The sequence below is a fragment of the Sinohyriopsis cumingii genome, chromosome 5 (assembly GCF_028554795.1).
Source record: "Sinohyriopsis cumingii isolate HCF-2022 chromosome 5, ASM2855479v2, whole genome shotgun sequence".
NCBI classification, from domain to species: domain Eukaryota; kingdom Metazoa; phylum Mollusca; class Bivalvia; order Unionida; family Unionidae; genus Sinohyriopsis; species Sinohyriopsis cumingii.
In genome coordinates, this window is record NC_142965.1 from 98,404,168 (window position 1) to 98,417,637 (window position 13,470).

Consider the following 13,470-nt stretch of genomic DNA (forward strand, 5'->3'; position numbering starts at 1 on the left):
TATTCATCATATACATTAGACATGAATACACATATATGTGCCAATGAGTTGTTCTCTGAAAAAAGTAAAATACTCTAAAAACCCACATTAACGCGTCCCCGATATTTACGCGATCAAATTTGTTTTATATTTTACTTTGGTGATTTGGAAAAACAGATTATTATTTATCATCAGGAAACAGACATACAGCCTATAAAATACATAATGCTTGATAGCACAAATGTTTGGATAAGCCAGTGGGTTACAGGCGCCTTTAAACATTTAAGTCTGATGATAAAGTTAATTTTTTTGCATTCATTTGCTCTGGTACCCATTAGGGCTTAGGCAGCATACAGTTTGTTTTTATAGGTCTTTAATAAGCTGACAGATTACTACATTGAGACATATCATGTGGTGTTATAGGCTGGTAAATCATAACTATAGTCATGAGCCCAGGGCAATCATTAAAGTATACCATTTTGAGTCTAATTAGGCCAAGGCAATCATTAAAGTATACAATTTTCAGTCTTATTAGGCCAAGGCAATCATTAAAGTATCCCATTTTGAGTCTTATTAGGCCAATGCAATCATTAAAGTATAACATTTTGAGCCTAATTAGGCCAAGGCAATCATTAAAGTATACAATTTTCAGTCTTATTAGGCCAAGGCAAATATTAAAGGATACAATTTTGAGTCTAATTAGGCCAATGCAATCATTAAAGTATACCATTTTGAGCCTAATTAGGCCAAGGCAATCATTAAAGTATACAATTTTCAGTCTTATTAGGCCAAGGCAATCATTAAAGTATCCCATTTTGAGTCTTATTAGGCCAATGCAATCATTAAAGTATACCATTTTGAGCCTAATTAGGCCAAGGCAATCATTAAAGTATACCATTTTGAGCCTAATTGGGCCAAGGCAAATATTAAAGGATACAATTTTGAGTCTAATTAGACCAAGGTGATCATTAAAGTATACAGTTTTGAGTCTAATTAAACCCAAGGTCATCATTAAAGTATACCATTTTGAGCCTAATTAGGCCAAGGCATTCATTTAAGTATACAGTTTTTAATCCAATTAGGCCCAAGGCAGTCATTGAAGTATACATTTTTGAGTCCAATTATGGCCAAGGCAATCATTAAAATATACAATTTTGAGAAGTTTAAAGATTAGAAGATAGTTGTATGGTTTAATGCCATTTTTCAGCACAAGATAGGTTATACATGGCGGCCAGTATTAATGGTGGAGGAAGAACCCGGGAAAACCCCGGAAAGAACTACCGACCCACAAGAAGCTACCAGCAAGCTTTCTCACATACCCACATTGACCGAATCTGAGACTCGAACCCATGCAGACAGAGGTGAGATGGCAGTGATCTGTAACGGTGAGCACTTTAGACCACTCGGCCACTTGGGGCCTCGATATTAGGAGATAGATTTTCACAACTATTGTGTAATACACTTTTAACTTTAAAAATACTTGGATTATCATTAATAAAAAGGAAAGAAAATAAGATACATTATGAGCATCATATGTCAGATGTCTAACATTCCAGCTTGTCTTGGTTCATTTCAGCTCATCAGTTGGACCTGTCCATGAGAAATGACTCTTTGAAACCCTTGCTTGATATATACAAGTTGGAACCAATCGCAAACAACGTGGACCCTGATCAGCTCTCACATAATATATCAGCAGATGAGGGCTACAGTAATGGTTCTACTGAATAGTCTTAACGAATAGCATAGACCCATATCTGCAGGCTTATTATCTGATGACAGATGAGTGTCTGTGTTGTTTGCAGCTGGTTCTGACCTGTATGTGATTATATATGGTATGAGTCCAATGTTATGATCAGACATTGTAAGTGAGTATATATGGTAAATCCAAAATGTAAAATCTCCTTTTCTTACTGTCAGTAAAGGACAGCTGTATATCAAAGACAAAATCTCATTTCTTTATAAACAATTTTCACTCTACCTAGAATACATGTAAATCTCCTTGATTTTGTGTACATTTAAAAAAAAAAAACTGGAAACTGTGATTTCACTGTTCTTCATGAAGTACCAATTATCATCGACTCTTCGGTAAACATTATGCAAACGGTGGATTCCAAGAAAGATCCCACAAACATTGTTCCCATTTTTAAAATAAAATAGAACCCATTCCACATTCCTTGAATTTACCATAATTAGGGGCTTTATATTGTGGGTCATCTGGCCACATTAGGTTGGGAATGGAGCCTGAATTGGGCCCCAAAATTGGCTTTAGTTTGCTGTGAATCATGTTTGAGGTATGTATAGCATAATTTGAAACACTTTATTTTTGTGGGTTTCAAATTTTGTGGTTTGGGTAAAATTACATATTTATGGGTATCTAGTTTCATGCATCTATCATTTACACAAAAATGTATGTATATGTCTCTGTTCATGATTATATCCATGCATTTGTGAGCAAACAGGTTGCAGTAATTACGTTATTCATTGCTAACATCTGGTGTGAATGCAGAGAACTTATGGAAAATGTCTTCTTTTTCCAAATGTCTGAGTTAACACATTTAATACCCGCTGTGGTAATCTTAAATAATTAGGTTCTCATGCCTTCTACAAGAGCACTATCAGAGCATAAAGTTCTCAACAGACAGGGATTAGGTGTCTGAAAATGCTATTGTAAAGCTATTTTGTTCAAACTATCCTGCCAAAATCAGCCAGTGGAAACCCTTTGTTACTCAGTGACCTTGATCTGTTGGGACAGAATTGGTTCTATGAAGTTCTGACGGTGTTATTAATGCACATATTGCGATGACTGGTGCTGAAGGAATTTTTACGGAATGGGCAAAAACTGAACTTCAGAGAGATGTACAGTGAGATTAGGTCTTGGAGGCAAGTTCACAGCAAGTAGCTTATCTAAACACATGACAAAACAACACTTTGGAGAGAGACCGAATTGAAATGGACTTTCAGAGATCAGGACTAAACTGCTGATTGCTTATTTAACAGTTAGTTGATATGTGCAAAAACGTTTATATAAATGGGGAAATAATGACGGATGCAGGTAGATTCATTACAACCTTACACTAGTGTGCTCATGAAATTTTGCATTCAAGTTAAATTGTAATAATTTAGTTTCATTGTTGGGGCCCCGAGTGGTCTAAAGCGCTTTCTGTTACCGATCTCTGCCATCTCACCTGTCTGCGTGGGTTCGTGTCTAGGATTCGGCCAATGTGGGTATGTGAAAAAGCTTGCCAGTAGCTTTTCATGGGTCGGTGTTTCTTCCCAGGGTTTTCCCGGGTTCTTCCTCCACCATTAATACTGGCCACCATGCATAGCCTATCATGTGCTGAAAAATGGGGTTAAACCCCATAACAACAACAAGTTTCATTGTTCCTCATCATTCATGTACTTTTCTTACTGTATGTTTCACATTCTCAGCACTATAGGTAGTCATGGTTTCAAAATAAAGGAAGAAGCAGTCAGTGACTTTCCAATACATGTGGTGTGATGGAGGTGAATGTCGGCTTAGTTGATATTTTGTTATTTTATATTCATGGTCTAGATAACCATGATAACCATGAAAATTTGAACCCAGTGAATTTAAAGTATTTCACAGTATTTTCCACATTAAAATTTTCACAACATTGGTACATAATAGTGTATTTGCAACGTAAATTTTCCCCAATAAATAATGCAGATGTTTAAAAATTCAAATGAATAGTGTTAGTAATGTTTCTTGATTAGAGTTTCCTAGTAAATTGATGATTGTGTTTTTAATGGTACAAAATACCTAGATACCTTGTGCACCTCCTTTTCACTGCATGCTAAATAAATGGAAAAACATTCAAAGTGTGCATAATCTTATTTTTTGTGTACCAAAGCATTTATAGCAGTTAACTTTTGAAACCAATCGTGTAAAATGTAAACTTGATTTGATCATTGTGTCTGTTTCCAGGTACCCAGTAAGGACACAACATGTTGTATCAGAGCAATAGACAGTGCCAGCATCTTGATAATTATTCAAGGTGAAGGTCAGCTTACCAGCAGAACCCTAAAGGAGCCCCTGGCAGTCAAAAGAGGATCTGTTCTATTTATAGCTGCAGATGAAGCTGCAGAAGTTGAAGTTACATCTGAAGGCATGCTCATGTTTCGAGCACAAGCTGGAAATGTATAATTATCAATGTACCAATGTACATCGATGTTTCTCAACAGTTGTTTATCTTTAGTTGATTATTTTCTCACCTTGGAATGGTGAGGTATAGGTATTACTAATTTCTGCTGACAGAGACAGCAGCAATCAATAATATCAGTTTTGCTGTGTTAAAGTTTTGAAAATGTCAGATACATTCTACATTGTTTGATTCATTCATTTGAAACTTTGACACATTATTATAAAGTTTGTAGATGATATCTATGATTCCAGTCTTGCCTGCACAAGCAAAAAGATACTTCACCATAAAGAAATGCACAGGCGAAATAAAACGTTCCGCAGAACTCTTAGTTTCCACTTTAATGTTGTTACTGTATACTCAGGATCCCAATGTTAGCAGCATAAAACCAGACCAGTCAATTCAATATATACCTGTGATATTTTACCCTTTATGTTCCAGCTATGCACAGCTTTAATTCAAAGCATTAATTCAAATATTTGACTGTCTTTTTCCTGGTATATGTATAGCCAAGTTTTAAATGGCACATTCAATTAACATGAGATCAGGCCAAGTTTCTGATGTTCTATGCAGGCTTGAATTGATAGTCATTGAACACTCCAATACAGACAGAATGGAGCACAGCCCAAGTTAATTTTGGTCCTCATACAGTTGGAGGTATTCTCAAAGGTACCAAAAACATTCTTAATAATTAAAACTCAGGTAGGTATTGGAATTTTGTGGTATATTGTGTTCACTAACTACAATGTTATCTAACATAACAGCATGTTATTTATCTGAATGGGCCTTAATGCCTAATGCCACTCATTGACCATAGACACTCAACACTATGATGTGGCTCATGATGTTAAAAATTCTTACAGGATTCCCAGATTGTTCAGAACTGGAAAATTCAGTACAATAGAATACAGTATATATTCACTTATAAGTGGACCTATCCATTTTAAATCAAACCAACTGAAGGGGTGGCTTGTCATGAGCGAGTCTTGAGTTGCACTTCGGAAAATAAATGAGGCTAAATAGATAAAGACAGAACCAGTGTAAAATACAGTTATATTATTGAGTGGAAAATGTCACAAATTGACAGCTTGCAATTTGTGCCAATTAAATCAGTTAAAATCTATATTGTTTGACATCTTATATCCATTTTTATGATAAATCCATGAATTCAGTTATAGGTCAGATATCAGTATAAAAATAGTTTAGAATGAACCGATTTACATACATCTTACAAATAAACAATGCAAGTTTAGTTCATAATTTCACAGTATCTTGTAGACATCACAATCTGATGTCATTTCATACAAAGTCCATGAATTTATCCTCATTATCTGATAATGTTCTGAAATCCTCCATTTTTCTCTAATCATTGTAAATCATCATTGTCTAGACATAAATATTGTCCAACTCCACTTCTTCTGCTTCACTATCATATGCGGGTGCTTATGTTTGGACTTGGTAAGTAACTCTTTGAAATAAGTCTGTAATGTCTATTAAAGGCTACAACTGAACATGTGTCAATTGTGCAGCAAGATCACGGGGAGTTAAAATAACAAATCTCTGTTACTTTGGCACTGAGCAAGTATCAAATTCATGGCATGATCAAAAGGTATATAAGCTAAGAGATCAAGGTCAAACATTCACTGGAAGATACAGAACTCTACTTGTCACTGTGAAGTACATGCATTAAATTTGTGGCTTGATCAAAAAAATTGTCAGGTTGAAAACAAAGTGAGTACTGCCTTTACATATCATTGGCTTAGCCAGCCATGTGCACTTGCAGTAAACTTTGGAATCAAATCTATCTTTTACAACTCTGTGGTCATAAACCTAATAACAGAATAAAAGCAAAACCAGCAAGTTTTGTAAAACTTAACAAACAATTTAATTGTCAAAGTTATAAATGAAAATGTGGAAGGTGTTATGAAGTGAATCCAAACTAATCATTATAAAGGTCTATGAAAGCCCTAAATGAATGTAAACCTGAAATGTACTGGTCCTCCAAGAACTGGGATGTTATCAAGATAGCATTGTCCAGAATTCCTTAAAATAATTCATAACAGTTCCAGAATAATATTGTATTCCAGATGTGCACTATTTCCACTGAACGGACCAAGCGAATGTTTCCTCTTTAATAATATCTAAGTACAACATAAAATATGTCTGCATACTTACAAAAGGAACACAACAAATGTGAATGACTCCAATATCGGAATGAAACTGACTGCTGAGTTCTTTCTTTATATACACTGTCTGTTGTGACTGTATTTCGCAGTAGACCTAACCTGACATTATACACTACTCATTTTGTGTCAAGCCTGCCAATGCATGTGACCTAACCCAACTAGTGGGAAGTTACTAAATCCTAAATTCGTCGAAACCCCAACATCTATTTATAGATCCTGTGTAATACTAAACTCTTAAGATACTCTGGTCACATATGCAAAATTTAACTACAAATATTCTGTAAAATATACAACCATTAATGAAAATTATAAAAATTTGATAAAACACAGACCAGGACTTTCAAAACATATAGAGATATGCATAACACTAACTTATGAAAAACGAAAATGCAAGTTAAATCAAAACTTGTATTGCATGAGTTACAGTGTTTACACAGCAAAACATGTAATAATAACAAATACAGGTTATTAGGACTTCACATAAATGGCAGGAAATACACAAGGTAAACAATTTTGAGAGACACTTCACTTTGCATTGAGCAGTATTAAGTTTACTTGTAATAATTTTAAATTATTTAAGTCCAAATAGTTGTAGATGCAAGTATTGTGCAGCAAATATCATCATGCAACAGATAAACACCGAGCATACCATTCATGCATTCTGATTGGGAACAGTGGTATGAAAACAAACAAAAAAATTGAATTGACATTCATGCTTTCTGAATGGGAACAGTGGTATGAAAACAAACAAAAAATTGAATTGACAGTAATTTTGCATACTGCAAACATCTAGAGTTTCCAACATTACCAAATATTTATCAAAATTTTTTTGTATTTTGCACTTATATGACAACCCTACTAATTGAATTTTCATTTTAAAAAATGTTCACTTGTAAGTGGGTATATGCATTCATTAAAATAGCTTAATAGCAAGCCACTTCACGGATATATTCATTTGCCAAATGTTTCAAAGTACATGCAGGGTATAACGAGGTGGACTTGGATTTTATTACCTCACCAAACTCCAAACGCTGGGCAGTATAAACAAATACATGCATGGTAAGAAGAGGTGGGGGCTGGAATTCATTACCTCAAAACACTCTAAACGCTGGGCAGTATAAACAAATACATGCATGGTAAGAAGAGGTGGTAACTGGAATTCATTACCTCACCACACTCTTAAAGCTGGGCAATATAAACAAATACATGCATGGTAAGAAGAGGTGGTAACTGGAATTCATTACTTCACCACACTCTTAAAGCTGGGCAATATAAACAAATACATGCATGGTAAGAAGAGGTGGTAACTGGAATTCATTACCTCAAAACACTCTTAAAGAAGCTGGACAGTATAAACAATTATTATATGCTCATTTTTTTCCCCGTTAACTTTACATTGTCAGAATCGTTCAATATTCCCCGATACTGAACGCGCGCAACAATACACATATAGCATTCACGTGAATAAAGGAACTACTTTCTATTGTAAACAAACAATGACGCAGACACCAGCACTTTTGATTTGTAAACAAATCATATACACTCGTGTAAGAGGCTCTTTACGTTGTGGTTATTTAAATTTGTTTCTGAATGAACTAAAACATGTTTCGTGGACTGCAAAAAAACCCAGCTGTTTTGGCACATTACCGCGTTGATACAATGTTACAGATTTAGGCTAGCTAGATTATATAAAAGATGGACGATTATGTCCTTACAAATAATATACAAGTGACAAGGTATATACTGTCTTCTTTATCTGGTGATAAGAATGGCAAAATAAAATATACTTACAGTTTTACATCCCGAATTTCCTCAAAATGTTTTTTCTTAATTCTGCAAATCCAAATTACATGAGCCATGTCATAGGTTTTCAATCTGGATTACACATTTCGAAAGTGTGCTGTAATTTCGATGATAAGTGCAATTGCATCCTCCTTACTGCACTCAGAATGAAATACACATTAAATTCCATAGTGTCTTTATGAAAATTGCAATTGAAAGACTTCATATTTTTCCCACGTTATGATTTCAAACATTCAATGACAGAAACAGAAACACATTTGCAAACCTAAACACGCTTCTCCTGTACCACTTCAGTCCGATGTATTTCATGTATAATTTGCACAGATGAATCCAGTCCAAAATCACAAACTTTCGTTGAATCAAAACAAAATACCAAAATATATTCACTCCAAATCAAATGGAAAAGTTGTTGCAATGCGCATTCATTCACAATATGACTGCAAATTTAAATTTTAACTAGACACGCCATTTTCTTTCGAAAGTTATGCCGAGCACGTGACCAAGTTCAAATTTATCTGGGCGGAGCTATGTGCGCATTAATAATGATGTCATTTTGTAATGTCAAATCTGCACTTGTGTATTTAGTTTGGAATACGGCATTCATTCATTTACGTTGTTTCTTGTAGTGTATTTTGTTTATATATTTAAACCTTAGGTAGAATAAAAGAATGAGCATATAATATAAAGGTTACTGCATTTGTATGGGAAAATATGAAATCGTTTTATCGAAAGGATATATTGCACTCACATGTTCGTGCAGTATTCCTTGCCAAAACTCATTCATATTTTCCCATACAAACGCAGTAACGTATAATTACATGTATGGTAAGAAGAGGTGGGGGCTGGAATTCATTACCTCAAAACACTCTAAACGTTGGGCACTATAAACAAATACATGCATGGTAAGAAGAGGTGGTCACTGGAATTCATTACTTCACCACACTCTTAAAGCTGGGCAGTATAAACAAATATATGATTTGACCAGTACTGTCAATAAGGCTCGACTCAAATATATATTTAGCATATCTGGTGCAGAATCTATATCTTCCTTCAGTTATATTTGCCTTCCTGTTTTTTTAGCAATAGAGACCTGCACTTAACATTGATAATCACTGAAACAATATTCTAACAGTAAATGTTTGCATATCATCCAAGATCGTTACAACACAGAATTTATAGCAAGCATATATGTAATTTTATTTTTCTTCTTTTTGTTGAAATTGAGATATATCTTTAAATAGACATTTGTTTTTAAATTTGTGTCCATATCATGTACAAGTTATTCACTTGCTCATTTGAATAGGTGAAGTATGTGTTTTTGTTGCTCATTATTTTAGTTCCCTTTTAAAGTGTACTGTGTGGTAATTTATACGTATGCTTATTAATGTACAAGTGAAAGATACCTTGAAAGTTGTGATACTGATACTAAACTGCTGTTTAATGTTAGTACAGTATCTGATTTTTATAATGAAGGAATTTCCACATAAAGATGCATCTAATATTGAGCATGGGGCAATGTATACATTACAAAAATAATGTACAGCGCTGTTTCTGTATTTTTTATTCTTGTATTGGTAAGAAAATGGTAGAAAAATGTAGGCCAGGAAGAAAATAAAGTTTTGTGAGTATGTTTACATAATAACTGGGGCATGATAAGTCTGGAGCAAAACATACATAGGGATTATTTTTATTTTTTGTAGTAGGTGTCACGATGTTTATTAATGGAAAAATATTTATGATAAAGAATGTCTTCAGATATGAGGGTTCCAGGTTTAAAATCCCAACCCAGCAACAAAAGTTTTCACATGGGATGCTAGCTATCAACATATTATCATTTTCTACATCACCAGCAACATTCACATTTCCCAACAAATTTCAGAATGAGATTATGGTTGGCAGACTACCTGAAAAAGAACCTGTTAGCAAAGCCTCCATTAAGCAGTCTCAAAAGGATACTGTAATAAGAAAATAAGCTTTAAGGCTTCACTTTTCTAAAAAACAATATTCTATATAAAAAATATATTTATCAATTTGTTTCTTTAAAAAAAAAATTGATATAACATAGAGGCCTGATGGGTTTCCGGAATTCAGCAATTGGTAATCCAGACATGTCATTATGTTAGCCTCTGGGCACAAGATTTGCCTGTGCCATCATTGTTAGCCTCTGGGCAACAGATTTGTTAGTGACAGCATTGTTAGTCTTTGGGCACAAGATTTGTCAGACCCTGATTCAGAAAGAATTAATGTGACAGATTATGGCCAGTCTTTGACTGGAATATACAATTGCTATGATCTCACAAACATTGCTCAATCACTCAAGCTTTCTATTCAGAATACAGTAGCTAATTAGGCATATTTGTTAATGATTGAAATTACTACAGATGATCTTACCTGGTAAAAAATTACACCAGATCTTCAGTTGATGAAATTTATCAAGAGTTTGTGAAAATCTACAGGTGAGAATATGTTAAGTGTTTTTTATTCAGAATTTCAATGAAATACTTTGCCTTATGGTTCTATTTAGGAATTTGTAAAAAGAAATAAATGAACTGAACGATCATATATGTGTATGCTGAAGAGATGTTTTGTGATGTGAATTTGATTTTAAATGTACTTTAACAATTTTTCAGTCATATTGCTGTGAGGTCTGCAGTGTTACAGTTTATAGTGATATCTAGCAGCTAACACCTTGCATCGCTTGGCACATGGCATTAAGAGGTTAGTGTTAGGACTGGTCAGCCTGGTGTCAGGATAATGTGACCAGGTGGGACATCATGCTACCTGTCTGCAGCATGATGCCCCAGTGCTTGACATCACTATATACATCACTATATACTGCCACACTGCAGACATTGTAGCGATATGACTGAAAATTGTTAAAGCTACATTAAAATTGCAAATCACACACTCATCCAAACTGCACAGCTTAGGGAAGACATAGTTTGCTTGGGGCTAGGATTTTATTCTTCAAGTAATCCTTCAGTGTAGAAAAATGATGGGGTTTTTTCTTATCAATTTGTCTCATTTTTTGAAGAAATATGCATGTGCTCTTTTGTTTCAGGTTTTTAAAAGAGTTAAAAGCATTTGATTAGTTTGGGATTATTTTAATATCTTATTTTTTATATGACATGTAAACAGGTGCTTGTAGTTGTTAAGGTTGAAAGTACATAAATCTGAAGCATATATCTACTGTGATTCTTATTAAATATCTTGTACAATTTCTTTAGATGTGTGGAATTAAATATTAGATGTATTTTGGTGATAGTATGTTTACATTTACAAGATGCACATACATTATTTATTTATACACTTGGCATCCTATAAGAGCTTATAAAAAATCGGGATAATATCTTCATGCAGTTGAGTTTAGAAATTAGTAAAATTATCTTATTTCATGCATGCTTATTGGTAATGATATGTAACAAGAAGATACCACTGTTAGTAAAGTCTAAATGTTTATATATGTTAATCGGATTAAACAGGATGCATACGGCCTTTCATAAAGATGGTCAGTTATAGAAAGGAAAAACACCAAGGTAGAATCATAGCCATGAAAATAGTCAATCTAATCTTGTAATTAGGAACATTCTTTAAAGAAAAAAAGGTTTACATCATAAAATGTTTATACACATAGATGCACTGATCTTTGCTACAAAAATATGTCAAGACTGTCAGCTTATTTTCTGTACAAGCTTTTTATTTCTACATGTAGGAACTTATTATCCAAGGTTTACTTTGTGTTTACAGTTAATGGTTTTTTTTTTTGTTTGTCCAAGGGCATAGTTGTAATTTCTGTGTTACATGTTTCATTGAAACTAAGCAGATATAGTGGTCCCTCAATGTAAAATCCACTGCCTCTCGTATACGGCATTGGTAAGGTCAGTGGGTCCCATTAGAATGGTTCAAAGTTTTGTTATCATTGATACTTACTGTATGTACTCACTTCTAAGTCGATCTGTCTGCATACTGCATAGACTCAGTTCTGCCATTGCATAATGCACTGGCAAATCTGGGTCTATGCAGTTTGTTAGGAGTAATTATAACCATCAAAATATACCCTGATCTGCTGTGTATTCCGCGATGGCTGAACAGGGGATGTGCTGTTTACAGCTGGAACCAATTTATAAATGACTGTGATGGTAATTTGATCAACTTAAACTTAAGTTCTTATATCCCTTACTAAAGCTTCCTCGTTTATAACATGGGTTACAGTTGTGTTCCATGGAACATTGTTATAAAGAAGTAGCATTGTGTAAAGGAACCAGTCTGGTCATTAAGGGGACCCATGTATCATAGTCATAAAGGGACAGACTATTCTGGTCATGAAGGGGATAAAAACGGCTATCACAGTCAAAAGAATGGAAAGGCACTGTGTACCAAATCTGAGGCCAGAATTAGTAGGAATCCAGATCCCATTGCATCCCTGTGCGTGTCATTGGACATGAATTTCCTGGGATGTGTCACATAATGATGTTCCATTTGAGGTCTTTTAAGTGTGTGTTTGCGATTTTTTGTTTAAACATTGGTCTTTGTGTTTAAGGATTGTGCCTTTTTTGGGCTTAATTATTCTCTGTGCATTTTATGGGGGGGGGGCACCTAAACTTACTTGGTGCTGATTAACCAGTATTGTGCTGATGTGCTGTTAAACCACATACATACATACACGCACACACACACACAGGCATGTCATAACCATTTTCCTGTCCATTGTAAAGCTTATACATTTTATTGAAAATAAAGTTTTGTTCAGCGAACTTTCGTGATATTTTGTTTGTTTGCACAAAACTGCTGTGGAGTCTATGCTGTACTCTGCATGATGCTTTTATGGTATATGTTAACTTTTAGTCCATGATGTCAAACTAATGTTAATATGCCAAAATCTATTCACAAGAGTTTTAGATAAAACACATGTTGCAATATTTGATTGGTTCTGAATGGTCTAACACCATCACATCTACACCTAATTGTCCTTGGGTCAAGTTAAAAGTCCCTACTTGCATTTTTGCACTTTACTTAGCTTAAGAATATGTATTTAAATGATTTTTGACCAAATTTGAATTTAGCTCGATTGCAACGAACAAGTTGATGGCACTCTGACATTGATTTTAAAGTCAAAGGTTTTGTCTAAGGTATTTAGCTATACTCTAGTGTTAGCCTAATAACACAAATAAGTGTGAATGGTTTTAATCAAACCCAGTTTGTGGTTATATTAGAAAAATACCTTAAATGATGCCACTTTAATTTTAGAAGTTAAATTTTATTATTAAAATATTAAATATAAAACTTTAACCAAACTTAGCATGTTTGTATCTGGATATTTATTGAGACCAGTTCAACAATTT

At 34.2% G+C, this 13,470-nt stretch overlaps 1 protein-coding gene across 1 annotated transcript in view; it reads left to right on the plus strand.

Annotated features, from left to right (window-relative positions):
- The window catches only part of LOC149799846 (mannose-6-phosphate isomerase-like), a 47,686-nt gene extending 34,804 nt beyond the window's left edge, over positions 1-12,882 (plus strand). The window contains exon 8 of the mRNA XM_089959267.1: positions 3,926-12,882. Coding sequence (XP_089815393.1) covers positions 3,926-4,144 — 219 coding nt within the window. The 3' untranslated portion in view covers positions 4,145-12,882. The remainder of the gene's footprint in view (positions 1-3,925) is intronic.
- The last annotated feature ends 588 nt before the right edge of the window (positions 12,883-13,470 follow it).